The following is a 17,127-nucleotide window of genomic DNA, read 5'->3' as shown; positions in this document are numbered from 1 at the left end:
ACTAGCCTTTTCTATTTCTTGGTGCATACCGAGTTTTAAATTTTGAGTTACAGCCTTCCTTTTTTCTCTCTCTCTATCAATTTTCCCTGAGTATTTGCTATGGTAGCTTGATTTGGGTGAACAATATGTATTTAAATGAAACTTTTGAACAGGAGTCACATAGATAACGCATTGATTTTAGGAAATCACTTGTTTTCTGCCCTTGCCTCTCTGAACCCAGGGTTGCCTTCCTGGGTTGGGGACAGTATGGTCTTGGCTGCTCTGGGAAGTGGAGCTGACCAAACTGCTCCCTGCCCTGAAGAGTTCCAGCCAGTCAGTTCTAACCTTTTGCTGAATAGTGGGAGGTAGAGGAAAGAAGGGGATAGAAATGGCCATTTACATTATTTTTACTACAGTGAACCTCAAAGCATTGGGTACCTAGTCACTGCTTATGGACCAGAACCTCTAATGACTGGGAGACCACCAAAAGTTAAGAGTGACTCTAAGGCCAGAGGTTAAGAGTGACTCTAAGGCCAAAGGTTAAGAGTGACTCTAAGGCCAAAGGTTAAGAGTGACTCTAAGGCCAGATGACAGCCTCTCCTGCCTACTGGCCATGCAACCCTGGCAAGTCGCTTACTTTCAGCCTCTGCAAAAGGAACCGTGTGGACTCTGCCTTCAGCACCTGTAAATGTGGTACATACTGACCTCGGTAACTGAGGTACGGCCGTTATTGAACCATACCGAATACCAGGATGTCAGTTCTTAACCATCATCCCAGGGCAGGCTGTATAGAAACACCTTAGCCATCGGAGACTCCTCAGAGGTAGATGTCTGTCAGTCATGCCTAACTGAAATATTACTGAGACGCGAGGTGCTGGTTACATAATCCTGGGTAAAGTAGTTAATGCCGGCAGATCTTGTCCTGTGTGCCTTATGTCAAACAGGCTTCGGGAATGCTCTTATTCCACGGAGTCCGAGTGGCACACTTTTCGTATTTTAAGGTCTGCAAATCAAAGCCGCTCCTACGATCCATCGTGTGTCATATTTAGCAGTGTGTTTTCTTTCGTGGTAATGCCTAAAACAACACAGCTTGAACTGGATGGCATCTTGGATTGCATAAAATACGTTCATTTTCTCGTTCATCTCTAGAATCCGGGCCCTGTTTGTGGCCTCTCTGTCCTAGTAACCGGTCACGTGAGTGTTCTCAGGGGGCTCGCTCATCCGTATTTACCTGCAGATTTGTTTTCCAGCCTTAGATAGTTTTCTGTGATTTTAATCAAATTGGAGAAGGAAGCTAAGAATCAGTAGTCCTGCCAGTATTTTATATATTAGCATCATAAAGCATCAGAAAAGAAAATACTACCAGGTATTAATGCTTCTATTTGTATCAGAGTGAATTTCACATGATAAAGTCTAACTTATTCCTTTACAATGTTAAACTGGCTGATCTTTAGTGACTCCTAGAAATAGGTGGGTGCACATGTGTGTGTGTGCGTGTGCACGCGCACACACAAACACACACACACACAACCTTGATATAATAAAAGAGACTTTGGTTTGGTTGTTTTCATTATCATATTTCTTGAAGGGATTTAATTCAGACTTGTTGGTTTGATTAAAATTATTAAAAATCCACTAAATAGGGGCTGGAGAGATGACTCAGTGGTTAAGAGCACCGCCTGCTCTTCCTAGGGTCCTGAGTTCAATTCCCAGCAACCACATGGTGGCTCATAACCATCTATAATGTGATCTGGCCCCCTCTTCTGGCTTGCAGGAGTACATGCAAGCAGAGCACTGTATACATAATAATAAATAAATCTTTTTTTAAAATCCATTAAATAATATCAACATGATGGTTGTTTTCTGTGTATTTTTCTTATTGGCAGTGGGTTTGGAGAACGTTTCTTTGTTTTTTGTGATACTCAGGACCAAACCCAGAGCCTCGAGAATGCTGTGCAAGCACTCTACCGTTTATCTAACCCCTAGGCCTTTTTACTTTCACTTGTAATAGGGTCTCACTAATTGGCTTAGGCAGGGCTCGAACCTGTGACCCTGCCTCGGTGTCTGCAGTGGCTGAGATTATGGACACTCAAGACAACTGGCCTGGCTAGGGTTTGTAAAGCCAGCCTCAAGGCATAAGCCTAAAGTCTCAACTGTTAGAGAGGCTGAGGCAGGAGGATTGCAGGATCTTTCTGGCTACAGAGTGAATTCAAAGATGGCCTCGGCAAATTAGCAAGAGCCTGGATTAAATAGTAGGAAAGGTTTAGGAACAGAGTGAGGCTCAGTGGTGGAGCCTTTGACTTGCATATGGGAAGCTCTGTTGAGTCCTCAGTACTGAAAATGAAATAAAAGTGAATCTCTGCCTTGATATTGTGCTCTTTGCAACTTGATATGTGATTATCCATCATTAGAAAACTCCAGTCTAATTATAGCAGCTTACAGTACCCCACCCTCCAAAAGAAAATCACACTTTTCTACTAGATACTATTGTAAAATCTTTTAGAAGCTTGAAAAGGTTGGGCTTAAAATTCTTTTATTATTATTATTTATTAAAAGCTTTACATTTATTTATTTATTTTGCATACACACACACACACACACATGTATATGTATATGTGTGTATGAGGGCCAGAGTGAGCCTGTGGGTGTCAGAGGACAACTTGAGGGAGTTGGTTTTCTCCTTGGAGGTATTTTATGAAATATTTAATAATTCCTTATCTGAAAACCAATATTAGCTTTTATCTCAAAATCTTTTAAAGTTTATAAAATATTTTATACACACTAAAAATTCAACTTTAGTCTTTTACATACAAATTCTACTAAAATAAAAACCCACAGAGTCATTGACTGACTCCCTCTAGCACAGGTTTTCCAGATACATTTAGTTTAACCTTTCATGTATTTTTATTGAGCAACTAAGATAAGAGGAGGAAAACTTCAGGCTTAAGTCTAGAGTCAGTTCCCCATAAAGATAATGTAAAATGAAACCAATTGTTTTCTGATCGTAATGCGTTTATAATACATAAAAGCACATATAGCCAGGCGTGGTGGCACACGCCTTTAATCCCAGCACTCAGGAGGCAGAGGCAGGTGGATCGCTGTGAGTTCAAGTCCAGCCTGGTCTACAAAGCGAGTCCAGGACAGCCAAGGCTACACAGAGAGATCCTGTCTCGAAAAACAAAAACAAAACAAACAAACAAAAAAGCATATATAAAGAAATGGAAAAATCATCCCCAAATGTAAACACATTTTAAAAGTAAGCACTGTTAACATTTTCTATCCACTTGGGGTCGTGTGTTTCTAGTTTTGTTGTTTTAGTTATCATAAAATAATGGCCTCCGTTGTGACATTCTTACACTGTACACTGCTCATATTTGCTCTCTCTTGTGCCATCTGCCACTGCTCCTCCCCACCTCCAGTGGCCTGCTACTTAGTCCTCTTTTGCTTTTATGCCACATATATATGGCATAAATATGTATATATCTGTATATATATGTATATAAATGTGTGTACATTGTATATTTTAATATATGTACTAATAGGTACATAAGTATATATGCAATCTTGCATATTTGGACACATACACATATATATCTTAACTGTTTTAACTTCACATTGAATAGCAATAATTTTCACGCATTACTGCTGTACAGCAGGTTTTGTGTGTTTGTTTGCAGGGCCTCCTGAATAATGCTAGGCATATCCCCAGCCTGCCTGCTCAATATCTTATTTTCAGTAGCCGTGCAGTGCTTCCCTTTAGGGTCCTAAGTAATTCATTCAGCTACCCACGCCCGTCTTTTTCCTTTCTTCCTTTCTTCCTTTCTTTCTGTCTTTCTTTCTTCCTTTTACTATTACAAATATAAAAGCGTACAGCTGACATCAGTGAGGCACCGCTGTGACAGAGGGGACTTGACTATGGTGTGGCAAGTGAATGCTCTCCATGTTAAGGAGATGCCTTAGCAGAAGAAGGAGGGAAGGAAGGCCTGCCCTTCCAGCTGTCAGAACGAAAGGGAAGAGATGGCCATAAAAAATGGCTAAGAGCATCCAGGAAATCCATCGTGTTAGGAGCCAGGGGCAGCTGCCCCCAGGACAGCCACATGAGAGGTACACTATCTTTGAAAGGTCAGAACATAATCCTCTCTGCTGGTGATAGGACCCAGAGCCAACTTGAAGGGACTCGGGAAGAAGTGTGTGGTAACTTTGCTTTGTAAGATTTGGTGGCAGAAGAGGGGAGTCGTGAGGAGGATGCTCTCAGGAGGGCTGGGGAGAGTGAGCACGCCTGTGCCTCCTTGTTCACAAACATCTCTGCCTGACAAAGCCGACACTCAACATAGAGCTGCTGGGAAGCAGAAGACGGTTTCTGTGGGCAGCCTACCTTGTTGGCTTGGAAATTATTATTAAGGAAATAGCCCTTTGTTCTTCAGAACTTTTAAGGACTTGGTTTCTTCAAGGGATTAAAAAAAATAAATCTTTTTCAGGCAGTCTCCAATGAAACTGAGTCGAACAGCCAAGAGGAGGAGTTTAATCATGACGAGAAGTCGGGGATGCGGGAAGTGGAGCTGGCCTCAGCAGGTTTGTTTGAGAGTGTGCAGTTCTCAGGTAAAGCTTGGAAACTTGTGATAGAAAGATGCCAATTTGCCCTGCTAAACTGAAGGAGAGTGTTGGGCTCTGTGTGGTTGTGCTGCCACCTAGAGGCACAGGTGTGTTACATCTGCCTGCCTCTCCATCCCTAACACAATCCAGTTAAGAAAATGTAGTTTTAAAAAGAAAACATCTTTAATAGCATGGTAGTATTCCATAGTGGAAATGTACCACAGTTTCTTTATCCATTCTTCAACTGAGGGACATTTAGGTTGTTTCCATGTTCTGGCTATGAACATGGTTGATTATATGTCCTTGTGTGCTGGAGCATTTTCTGGGTATATTCCAAGGAGTGGAATAGCTGGATCTCGAGGAAGCTCTTTTCCCAGTTTTCTGAGAAAACGCCAGAAGGAAATCCCAAAATTTGTGGACAACTGGATGGGACTAGAAATGATCATACTGAGTGAGTTAACGCAGAAGCAGAAAGACTCACATGGTTTATACTCACTTATAATTGGGCACTAGCCCAAAAGGCACGTCCCATGAAAGTCTTCACTTACCAGAAGATTGAGACAGATGTGAGGACATCCTACTGAGACTCTAGGTTAGAGAAATATAGAAGATGGGGAAATACAAGGACCCAAAGTGTCCTAGAAACCTACAAGAAGAACATCATGACAGGTGGATTGAGGTCCAGGAGGGTCTGCTCAAACTATTGCACTAACCAAGGACAATACAAGTAGTAAACATCGAACCGCTACTCTGATCTAGGCAATGGACAGGACATTCTCCACAGTTATGTGGAGAGTGGGGACTGACTCTGACATGAACTCTGCTGCCCCATATTTGACCACCTCCCCTGGATGTGGAGGCTGTTGGCACTCAGAGGAAGGATAGCAGGCTACCAAGAAGAGACTTGATACCCTATGAGCATATACAGGGGGAGGAGGTCCCCCTTGGTCTTAACCTAGAGGAGGGGAATAGGGTGAAAGTGGGAGGGAGGGAGGAATGGGAGGATATAAGTGATGGGATAACAGTTGAATTGTAGTCTGAATAAATTAATAAAATTAATTTTTTAATTGAAAAAAATGTCTTCAGCTGGGGGAGGAGACTCAATAGGTTAAGTGCTCGCTGCACGATCCTGAGGACCTGGGTTTGCATCTCCAACAACTATGAAAAAGCTGGCTACCTCGGCTGGGCGTGGTGGCACACGCCTGTAATCCCAGCATGTGGGAGACAGAGGCAGGCAGATCGCTATGAGTTCAAGGCCAGCCTGGTCTACAAAGTGGGTCCAGGACAGCCAGGGCTACACAGAGAAACCCCGTTTCAACCACCCTCCCAAAATGCTGGGCACTGTGTCTGTAACCCCAGCACTGGGCAGGGGGTCAGAGACAGGTGGGTCCCAGGGACTTGCTGACCAACCAGGCTACCTGGAGAGCGAGAGCTGCCGTTTCAGTGAGAAATCCTTCCTCAAAAAATAAGGCGAGAACTGTAGCAGGAGGCTTGTGGTGTCAGCCTCTGGCCCCGGGGGTAGCCACGAGGGCCACAATAGCACATGAGACAACAAGAGTTAGTTTGTCACCTGGTCACAAGAACAGACGGGCCTGTGGGCATTCTGTTGTTTTGTGTTCCGTGATACTTGGCTGTGCATCATGACAGTTAAAAACAGTCTCTCATAGGGCAGCTTGATGAGAATCCTGCTGTCCCGGACATCTGTGATCATCATGGTGGGAAGTGTGGCATCAGGAAGTGTGGCACCAGGAAGTGTGGCATCAGGCAGGCCGACATCTATGATTATCATGGTGGGAGGAAGTACGGCATCAGGCAGGCCAGCCGGCATCATTCTGGCCTTGTGTCATGTCGTGAGGCAGCTTGTCATCAGGAGGGAGGATTCTGACAAATTGTTCATTGTGACTTTGAAAGAAAACAGTCCTTTGTATGGTTTCCTTTTTCCTCGTTTCCAGACCTCCCCGCACAGCCACAGCATTTTACAACAACTGTGACTCGGTGCAGCCCAACGGTGGCCTTTGTGGAGTTTGCCTCCAGCCCGCAGGTGAAGAGCGAGGCGCCCGAAGACCCAGACCCGAAGAAGCCAGAGGATGAGATGAGTGGGAAGGTGGAGTTAGTGCTGTCACAGAAGGTGAGATCATGGTGCAGCAAGGAGTTAACCCGGAGGTTAACACGACTTCCGGGGCAGCCAGCAGTCAGGAGAGCTGGCTTTCTCACCTGATATATATATATTGAAACCCCAAAGCCCACCCCAAATGACACACCTCTTCCACTAAGACCGCACCTCTAATCCTTCCCAGAGCCATTCCATCAACTAGGGAAGAAGTGTTCAGACGTATGAGCCTATAGGGGCCAGCCTCATTCAAACTACCGCTGTACACAGAGTGATGGAGAAACAACGGGAAATGCAGATATTTGCATCATGAATATATCAAATGCCATAGGATATATAAACACATTTGTTAAGTATACAAATAGAATGAAAAGGGGGTAACAGATAAGAAATAAATATTGCATAGCCTGAATCCACTCACTGTCACACATGGATAACACAGCTACAGCTAGAGATGAAATCAGTTAAGTTACCCCCTCACTTGTATCTTCCCGTTCCCCCTCCCCTAGGCCTGTGACAGAAGGGGACCTCCTCCCCCACCACATGACCACAGTCTATCAGGTCTCATCTGGATAGCCTGCTTCCCCTTCCTCTGAGTGCCACCAGGCCTCCCCACCAAGGAGAAGTGGCCAAATAGGGGCCACCAGAGGTCATGTCAGAGGCAATCCCCGCTCTCTGCGCAACCATGGAGAATGTGCTGTCCATTGGCTAGAGCTGAATAGGGGGTCTAGGTTTATGGTTTTCTGCATGCAGTGTCCTTGATTGGTACAGTAGTTTGTGCAGGCCCACCTGGGTGGTCTTACTGTGGGGCTCCTGGAGCCCCTGGGTCCTTGTATCTCACCACTCTCCCATGGCACTCTCACCTGGAGTCTAATAGTGAGTCCGAGCATCTGTCCTGATCCCCCGCTGAGTGAAGACACTCAGAGGACATCCAAAACACAAGAAATTTTAAGACCTATAATATTAGAATTATTTACCATAAGGACAAGTCATCTAATGTACCTCAAAAAAGTCCCCAAGGATATCCCTGTGGTGGCACTATTTGATGCTAGCTATTTTTGGCAATACCTTTTTTGTCAACAGGCAAAGTATATTGTGTGTTGCATAACTTCATGGGAGGGTAAAGCGCTGTCTTTAGATTAATGTCCTTTAAAAGTGGCATTACTATAATGCTTAGCCTTACATCAGAGATGATTTTAATCTTCTATGGGACATGCCATTTTCTGACAAGTTCAGCGGTGTGTAACGCCCAGAACTGAAGCCTGGAGGGGTGGCGCATGCCTTTAATCTCAGCTCACTGGAGGCAGAGCCAGGAGGACAGTTCAGGGCTAGTCGATTTACATAGCAAATCATAGCCACCGCTGCATAGTAAAATCCTGCACCACTGCCCAAAAAGAAGGAAGGGAGGGAGTGAGAGAAGGCTTCAAATGTCTTCTGAGGCTGAAGAAAGGGGGATCACTGCATTAATTTCTAAGAAAAAGCAACCACTGTATGATTCAGAAAAGTGTGAAAAGTCATTAGTGAAGGGGAAAAAAACCTATTGTAAAATTAAATGTTCAAGCTTACTGATTTGTTTAACTAGTCATGCTGTAAGTTTGGTGAGTTAATTGCTGCACAGCCTTTCTGACGTTTATGTCTGTTGCTATGGTCCAGGTGGCAAAGCCAAAATCCCCAGAACCGGAAGCAACCTTGATGTTTCCACTTCTCAACAAAATGCCTGAAACCAATCAACTGTATTTGCCAAATTTGAATTCTCAAGGTAAGGGTGCTCACATGCATGTGAGGGCATGGGTGGGGTCCTCTCAGCTCTCCATGGTCTGCTGGGCCCCCCTGTGGTAAAATGTGCTTCCCTGTGATGTTCCTTTAGCCATGCTGCTCACCAGAGTGTACATAAGGATTACCACACTTGCTCAGCCAAATTTTATTCTTTCAAAAAGTTCTTCATAAGAACATTTAATATTTTCAAATTTTAAAAATACATGAAACATTAAAAGATACATCCTCATTATGTGTGTAATCACACAAACACAGTAAGGATGTGTTTTAATATATTTAACATATAACATACTTGGGTCGTATTCTCATGTGTTTTGTGTATTTGCCGTATTTTAATGTTTGGTGTAATGTAGGAAGGGGCAGCATCTAGAAATGTGGGAGTTGAGGGCCTGTGAAGGTCTTAAAGTTGTGCTGGTTCCCCTTTGTGGACCATCGATGGGTTGTGACTCACCCCTTCCCCTTTGTGGGCCATCGATGGGTTGTGAACTCACCCCTTCCCCTTTGTGGACCATCGATGGGTTGTGAACTCACCCCTTCCCCTTTGTGGACCATCGATGGGTTGTGAACTCACCCCTTCCCCTTTGTGGACCATCGATGGGCTGTGAACTCACCCCTTCCCCTTTGTGGGCCATCGATGGACTGTGAACTCACCCCTTCCCCTTTGTGGACCATCGATGGGCTGTGAACTCACCCCTTTATTCCTTAAGAACCCAACTTCACACCCTTTATCCTCACGGGAAACCCAGATGCCCACACCATACATCAGACCATCCCCCAACACCATCACAAGAGACCCTTAGGCGTGTGAACTGGGGAAGATGGCGTTCCAAGCATCCTCCCATCCTTGGAATTACTCCTCAAAGTGGACAGACCAAGTCTGCACCAACTGCAAGTTCTCTAGACTGTAAACAGCTAGTGTGGGAGGCAGGACCAGATGCTCCGTGTGCCTCTTTGTTGGCATTTTCCCCTGTGTATTTATAAATCTGATCTGTCAGAGAGGATGGTATTGACTTCATTATTCATGTCTTATCATTTCTCTTTTAAAGTGTGGGCAGCTATTTAGGGCCACTGTTAATACCTTCTGAGTTGGTCTCCATTAACTTCTGTTCATCACTTTGGGGGCCCATATACAAAACAAGGAGCATTTGGTAGCAAACTAATGGTAGTTCGTCTCTTAATGTGGAAGCAAATTCAGTGCTACCTCCAAAGCATTTGACCCAAAACTTTCTGACTTAAGAGTCCTGAAGAAAACAAAGAAAATAAAATCTCACAACTGGGTCAACCAATTGGACATATTTAGACAGTGTAATTATGTTCTATTCCTAGTACTTTATAACTATATAAATAAAAATTTATAGTTAAGGATAAGCATATAGGCCATATCAATTAGTCTTGATGCCTCATATGTTTATATTTTCCACAAGGCATTCTGTTTTTGAGAAATTGCTATTGAATTAAGGAACGTTACTTCATGCTTTATCCAGGTTGAATAATTTAAGAAATAAAATCCAGTAGCACTAGAGTGCTTTAAAGGTAATTCCTTAAGGGATAACTGAGCTTGGCAGGCACTTGTTCTGTTGTGATGTGTGCTGCATGAGCACTGGAGATGGAGCACGTGCGTTCAAATCCTTGCTCATCGAGTTCTTAGCTGCAAGCTCTTCTTCTTTCAGTTTAACCACCTGTCAAGTAGAAATAACCATGCACTGGCTCTTGAGAGAACTGGAGTTAGTGATTGTAGAATAATAGCAATAAAGGTGGAAATATAGAGCCAGCTAGACACAGATGATAAACTTCTTGAATGTGTTTTAAAAAAAAAAAAGCATTGACGTGTCAGTGATGCGACTTGTGCAACTTGAGGCGGCAGTTCTCACACACAAGTGTGTGCCTGGGCCGCAGGGCTGGCATCCGACCCTCGGGGTCCGGCCCCGTAGCTCTGGCTAGAGGCTCTCTCTGTGCTTCAGCACGTCCAGTGTCCAGGTGATGCTTACGTGACAGCCAGGAAAGACTTGAAATACGTCTTTAAATGGGGCCTAAGAGACACTGCAGATGGATGTGAAACCCACTGTAGTGCTTATGCAGACTCTCACGGAAGCCAGAGGCCGCCAACTAATGCAACCTTTGTAGGTGTATTGGTCTTCGGCTGGAGTGTGGTGAGAGAAGTCATGGGTTATGGTCCAGACAGAAGAAGTCGGGCACATTTAAGTGACCAGCGTGAATTCCAGCATCTAATCCAAAGGAACCAGAGGCCCTGGAGCCACACCTCATACACTCTCTCCCCATCCCCAGAAATTGGTGTCTCCCCAACATCTTTAAAGTCGTCTGTTCATAGATTCTTACATGGGCCACTGCCTGTCCACCCGAGAAAGGCTCCACAGATTCCCCCTCCCCCACCCGAGCACACACGCGTACATCAATATCACCTTTCAACCCTTGGGGACATTCATAAAATACAGTTAGCACTGACAGATTTCCTTTACCCAACTCTCCGGAAACAGGAAAATGTTGTCTACGTTGGGTAAGTGGGGTCTTCATGAAGCCTGGGCTTTGACCTGCGGTGCTCACTGCTCTGAGGATGGAAGTCGCAGAGCCCAGCGCACGGGGTGCAAAGGTTTGTTAGGAGTTGTGTGTGCTTGGCGAGCCGCAGACTTCACCCCTCTCCTCTGGTGTAACGTGGACAACACCACAAGCCCGTCTCTATTGCTTTTTATACTTTAGTAGATTTGCCACTGCATAACACAATGCTGTGTCATCTTGACCTTTAACCCTTAAGTGACATCCCTACTAAGTACAGGCCTAAAACCTTTCACTCAGCACCCACACAACAGGACATAGACGGGCCAGTTCTCCTGCCCGTTGTCCATCTCATTGGGTTTTGTGGGTCTTCTGGTGAGAAGTCTTCCATGCTAGGGTCAGAGATGTTCAATTCCTAGGTCAACTGCAACTGACCTGTCTTTGACACACGAGGAAGTGTTCTGCTCAGTTTCCACCCAGTTTCATGGATTTCTGTTTGTTTTATTTTGCTGTCTGATCTAGACCTGCCTGGCAGTGCCAGTGTTCCGCTGGGAGTTCAGAACTCTTGGCGACGGTCGCAGTTTTTCTCCCGGGCAGGTAAACAGCACACTGGATAGCTGTGTTTCTTTATGTAAAAATCCATGTTGGGGCAACCAGTGGTGTTTGTCGTTTGTCTTCGTTTCTGATTTAAGATACTTTTTGAAGAGAGATGCTTGTTTGCGACACAGTTAGCAATGAGCTTGTTCTTTGGCATTAGCACCTGTTGTACTGAAATCGGGAGGAATTTCACAGAACTTTATATTGATTTTAAGATGTCGAAGAAATAGCGCCACCCTCATCCACCTGGCTCTTTCCCCCTTTAAAACGAAGATTAGAAGTCACAAGTGCGGTGCTTCTCTTGTTAACTGTGTCGCTCTCTGTTCTTCCTGGATGACATCTGGCCTCTTGGTGTGGTAATTCTCCTTGTCAGGCAGTGGGGGACCCGCTCCCTTCGCCAGGATGCAAGGTGTGCTAAGAGCAGCACTACTAGCTGTAGTTGCTTCCTGGAGCCTCATACCTGGTGCTACGCAGTACGCTACACTCTTCGTTCCTTTTGGTGACGGGCACAGCCTGCTGCAGAGCTCTGCTTTATTGTGATTTTCTAATACTGCCGAAGTTAACATAGGAACTACACTCAACTGAGAAAATCAAAGGACCAGCACAGCCAGAAGCTACTCACAGCGGTGCCTTCTTTTCTTTCTTCTATTCTGTGTAGCGGATTCTCCAAGCAGTGAAAAGTCCCCCGTGACTACACCTGTAAGTATCCCTCTTAAAGAGCAAAGTCATAAATTTAGAGTGATTTTTTTTCTTTGTTTTGGTCTTTTTTTTTTTTGACACAGGGTTTCTTTATGTAGCCTTGGCTGTCTTGGACTCACTTTGTAGACCAGGCTGGCCTCAAACTCACAGTGATCCACCTACCTCTGCCTCCTGAGTGCTGGGATTAAAGGCATGTGCCACTATGCCTGGCTACAGTGATTTTTTTTTTAAACTTGTATTTATTTGATTTTCTTAATGTGTATTCAAACAAAACTGTGATCCAAAATTTTTTATTTTGAAACAACAATTCAATGTTGCCTGGAAGACCATAAAGGCGTGGATTATCCTTATGTGCGGTAGCTAGTCTGTCCTGCCTGGAAACAAGGGCTGGTCCCTTTCCGTCCTTGAGCACAAGTGTACTAGCCTGGGCTAGTAAGCATGACACTGGAGGTAACTTACAAATCCTCCCCTTTTAATCTTCCCTGACTGTTCAGTGATATGCAAATAGCGTTCTTTCAGAGTGGTTATGAGCCTTAATTGAAAGCATTGTATAAATGGCGCTGTGCAGTGTCACGTGGCCTTGGTGTCTCCAGCACATTTCAGAACTGGGAACCATATGTAAAGGGCCAGTCATTAACCAATACTGGTGACCCTGAGTTTCCTAGAAGCTAAGAACTCCAGGATAGCCCCAAGGCTGGCATCGCCACGAGGAGCTGAAGAGGATGGTACGGCCCGCTGGCTTCCATCTTAAACTACATGGGCAGTAAAGGTGCCAAACTATTCATGTGCCCCTGGGTGGGGACGGAAAAGAAAAGGCACTGCAGAAAGACAGGCTGTCACTGCCTGTTTGTGGTGAAACGGCCTTCTCTAAGGACTTTGCCCTCGGTCTCGGGGTTTGAGTATTTATTAGGCTGCCCTCAAGGCTAGGGCTCTACTGTTTGCGTCGTCAGGTGATATTAACCCCCTCTGGGAAATCTGTCATGGGAAGCAATAGTGGAAAAAAGGACTCACGGCAGGGGCAGCAGGCACTAGTTCTTAGACGATGCTTTTGCCCTGGCCTATAAGCCACAATTAGCGTGCACAGAGCATCTTGCTTGGGAAAATGGAATCTCCTAAGACATCCTTCTGGGAGAAATGGAGGAAAGCCTTCCCATTCCCATGGTTACTCGCCATGAGTTTCCATCATCCACGGAGGCCTAGAACCAACCCATCATTTGGAATCAAGAGTAAAAAGGGCTTAAGTTTGGGAAACGGTTTCTGCCACCAAAGAGGGCATTTAGATAGATAATGGCTTATCTCTATGTCCCTTGGGTACCATGTTGGCGGTCAGTTGTCTTTTCTTGCCCTGGCCAGTCCTTGAGCACCTGCCTGAGTTCTGATCATGGGGTTGCTTTGTTTGTTTGATTGTTTTTCCTGAGCAGTTTAAGTGCTGGACGTGGGACCCGGAAGAGGAGCGCAGGCGACAGGAGAAATGGCAGCAGGAGCAAGAGCGGCTGCTCCAGGTAGGACCCACCTGCTGACGCCCCAGTGTTCTGGAACTTGCACTCTTAGCACCTGCTGCATCGAACAGATGTTTAGCACAGGAAACATGGAGTGCAGTTCTTCTCAGGAAGCCGTGAGTCTTATCAATGCTTTGTGTCCAGGCAACGGCGTCTTGCACCTGCGTCTTCCTGCCAGCGGGTCCGGTGACGAGGAGGGGTGGGGGCAGTGACTCACATTAGTGACTGTGAAGGGTCAGTCCACCTGTGCTCATGACCTCGCTCGCCACCACTCCCCAGCTCAGGAAGCAATAAGGACGAACTACCCACAAAAGCTAGCCCAGAGCACTCAGGTAGAATTAAATTTGTCATCAGTCCAATTCCTTCAATGGGATTTCGTTCCATTTCTCCGTGATCAATTCTAGAATTGAGTACTTAGAGTACTAAGGAGGGGAGGGGAAACATAACTTGCTTCCACTTGCTTCATGGCCAAAGCAAGCTGGCGACCTTCGGAACTGACCCATTTGTACACTTGGGCTGGGCCGGAAGTGCAAGCCCACAAATGCATAGCCCATTCTTGGTTGAGGACGCGAAGGTTCACGGAGATTGGATTTACCGCCTGATGTCACAAAGCTGACGGGTGCGGAGTCTGGACCCACATCTTAGCCTTTACAGCGCTAAACCTGTGCTGCCTCCACCACACAACGCAAACACTCACCTAGAGGCATTGTAAACCTCATTAAATCTGATGGCTCCTGGCTCCTCTAGAACTGAAAAACAATGTAATTTATTCTTCTTTCTCTTCATATTTTGTCCTAACCCTCTGCCCTGATTCCCATGGGTGAGGGAGTGGGTTTGGTGGTAAAGCCAACTATTTGAAAACAGCAGAGGCTCAGGCCCTGGTTGCTAAAAATGAAAGTAAGAACCCATGGATTCCCCTGTTCAGTGCTAGGTACGCTAGAGTATGGAGGCGGGGGCATTCCATTTGTTTTGGAAATGGGATTTAGTTTCGTGTTTTGGTTGTTTTCGAGACTCGCTAGGTAACCCTGGCTAGTCGGGAATTTACAGAGACCCTCCTGTCTCCCTCCTGAGTGCTGGGATTACAGTCATGCACCGCCATGCCCAGCCCTTGTGATATGTATCTCCAGAGCCTGCCGTGGGTTGGCCAGCAGTACCTCTACTAGAATTAGCAAGAACGCCAGTCTACACGTGTCCCCATGAGAGCCTGTGCACCCAAGTCGTGATAGGACAGTGCTGTCCGGGGGCACCTCAGCACTCCCCCTCCAGAGAGATTCACAGTGCTGTCGTAGCTCCACACGGCTGACAGAAACCAGCAGCCTAAGTATTGGGGCGTGTGTGCCCAAGCCCGTGTCTCCTTTGTCTGTACCATGAGAACACCAGTCCTTGAGGTGTCCCTGAGATCAATTCTCAGTTCAAACATTGATTTTAATCTTCACATAATCTCCTTCCCCCCCCCCTTCCCCCTCCTGTTTACCTATCAGGGACTCCCTGCATGTCTTTTTATGCCATTCTTATCCCAAATGGTTTGTTTTCTCTCAGAAGTGGTGTAGAGTATTGCACCATTTCTGAACACGAGGATGAAGCAATCACACCAAAGCATTTGATGCAATGAGCTGTTTAAAGGCTCTCTTCATTCAAAGATCTCTTCTCGTTGCCATGGTGATAAGCAGAGCCCTTCTGCCCTCTCAGCTGGTGCTCATCTTGAGCTCTTTGGATCTTTCTGCGCTGTCTCTCTTATGGACCTAGCACGTTCTTATACTTTATTAATCCTCATTGGTAGCAGTGTTGGTTGGTGGGGGTTGGTTGCTTGGTTGTTACTTTTGGCAGGGATGGGGCTCAAACCCAGATCAGGACACATGCTAGGCAACCATGCCTGCAGACCAGCGATATGTCTCTATGTAGTTAAATAGCTGCACCCACCCCTGAAAGGCTCAGATGAAGCAAACCCTAGGTGTGCCTACTGAGCACCACCCAAGCTGAGGAAGAGCATTGATTTTTTTTTTTCCATCTTCTCTGAAGAGAAATTCTACAAAACACAACAGCAGAAATGTGGCTTCTCCTGGGATTTCACATGTCAGTACTAGTCACTTTGTTGTTTCTGTGATTTAAAAAAAAAAATCCCCTGACAAAAAGCGAGTTAGGGGAAGAAGCTTTAATTTGGCTCACGGTTCCAGATGGCTACTGTCCATCGTAGTGGGAAAGGCACCGCAACAGGAGCTAGAGGCCCGCCGGGCAGTCAGAAAGCAAAGTGGGTCACACTTCATTCCCATATGCAGGAAGCAGCGGGAACAGGAAGTGATGGAGGGCCCTAAAGCGTCAGAGCCCAACCCTAGTGATACACATCCCCTAGCAAAGCGCCACATCCTAACTGGAGCCAAATGCCAAAGCGCACGTGCCAACGGGGCACAGTTCTCATTCAGACCGCCGCCTGAGCCTAACTTGTATGCATGATGCACAACGGAACCTCTTTCTTACTGTGCTGCGCATGCGTTAGACCCCCCAAATGCTCACTGCAGAACAGAACATCTTTCTTCCTGTACTGCGCATGCGTTAGACCCCCACATCCTCACTCGTGAGTAATAGCTTGCAGCACAGTGTGCATAGTGCTTTAGAAGAGGTGGAACATCCCAGTGGTCGCTTCCAAATGTTCTCTGGGTGTCCCGTAACAGGAGAGGTACCAGAAGGAGCAAGACAAGCTGAAGGAAGAGTGGGAAAGGGCCCAAAAGGAGGTGGAAGAAGAAGAGCGCAGATACTACGAGGAGGTAGGAAGTCCACCAGGAGAATGTGACTCTGCCAGCGCGGCTCTTTAGTGTTCGTCACCACCCTTTGTGTCTGCAGCACGTGCGAGCACGCTGCTGCATCTGCAGTGTCTGACACGTGCTCACAGCGGTGGCCCATCAGTCTCCCTAACCCCGCCACCAAGTGGATTGTGGGAAGAAAGGATTGAACTGTCCGTGTTCGGGAAGCCGCTATAATCACATCGGTTCCCCAGTCAGCTTCTGAGTCTTGATCTGTCTTAGATAACATTAAAAACAGCAGCGTATTTTATGTGTATGTGTGTGCGCGCACGCGCGCGCAAGTGTGCCTGCTTATAGCGAGTTTGTTTGGCAGTAATGAATTAGCTTAATAGGATAATTCTGGCATTGCAGCTAAATACATCCTGCTGACTACACCATGCTAGAGGGATTTGTGGAGGAGACTTGTGGCCTGTGTAATGTTTTCAACAACAACAAACAGGGTACAGCACAGAAGTTGGAGGTGGTTAGCTAAAGTGTCTATTATCTAAAGTTTGTTGTGGTCACCATTGCTGGGAACTTGCTAGCTGATCAGCTCCACAGTGGCTGTCCTTAACTGTGTTCTTCT

General features: G+C 45.9%; 1 protein-coding gene across 14 annotated transcripts in view; it reads left to right on the top strand.

Annotated features, from left to right (window-relative positions):
- The window catches only part of LIMCH1 (LIM and calponin homology domains 1), a 323,411-nt gene that overhangs the window by 287,163 nt on the left and 19,121 nt on the right, over nt 1-17,127 (top strand). For 9 of the 14 annotated variants that reach the window (XM_084799066.1, XM_084799060.1, XM_084799059.1 and 6 more), the window contains 6 exons: nt 4,458-4,551; nt 6,525-6,700; nt 8,336-8,441; nt 12,225-12,265; nt 13,687-13,767; nt 16,434-16,526. In XM_084799066.1, the coding sequence (XP_084655192.1) occupies nt 4,458-4,551; nt 6,525-6,700; nt 8,336-8,441; nt 12,225-12,265; nt 13,687-13,767; nt 16,434-16,526 (591 nt within the window). Of the gene's footprint in view, nt 1-4,457; nt 4,552-6,524; nt 6,701-8,335; nt 8,442-11,491; nt 11,567-12,224; nt 12,266-13,686; nt 13,768-16,433; nt 16,527-17,127 lie in introns of all 14 variants that reach the window. The other 5 variants (XM_084799063.1, XM_084799056.1, XM_084799055.1 and 2 more) reach the window with 1 other exon arrangement.

Source organism: Acomys minous (genome assembly GCF_964271855.1).
Source record: "Acomys minous genome assembly, chromosome: 10".
In the NCBI taxonomy this organism is placed as follows: Eukaryota; Metazoa; Chordata; class Mammalia; order Rodentia; family Muridae; genus Acomys; species Acomys minous.
Note: the sequence above shows the minus strand (reverse complement) of the source record. Positions and strands in the feature narration are given on the sequence as shown.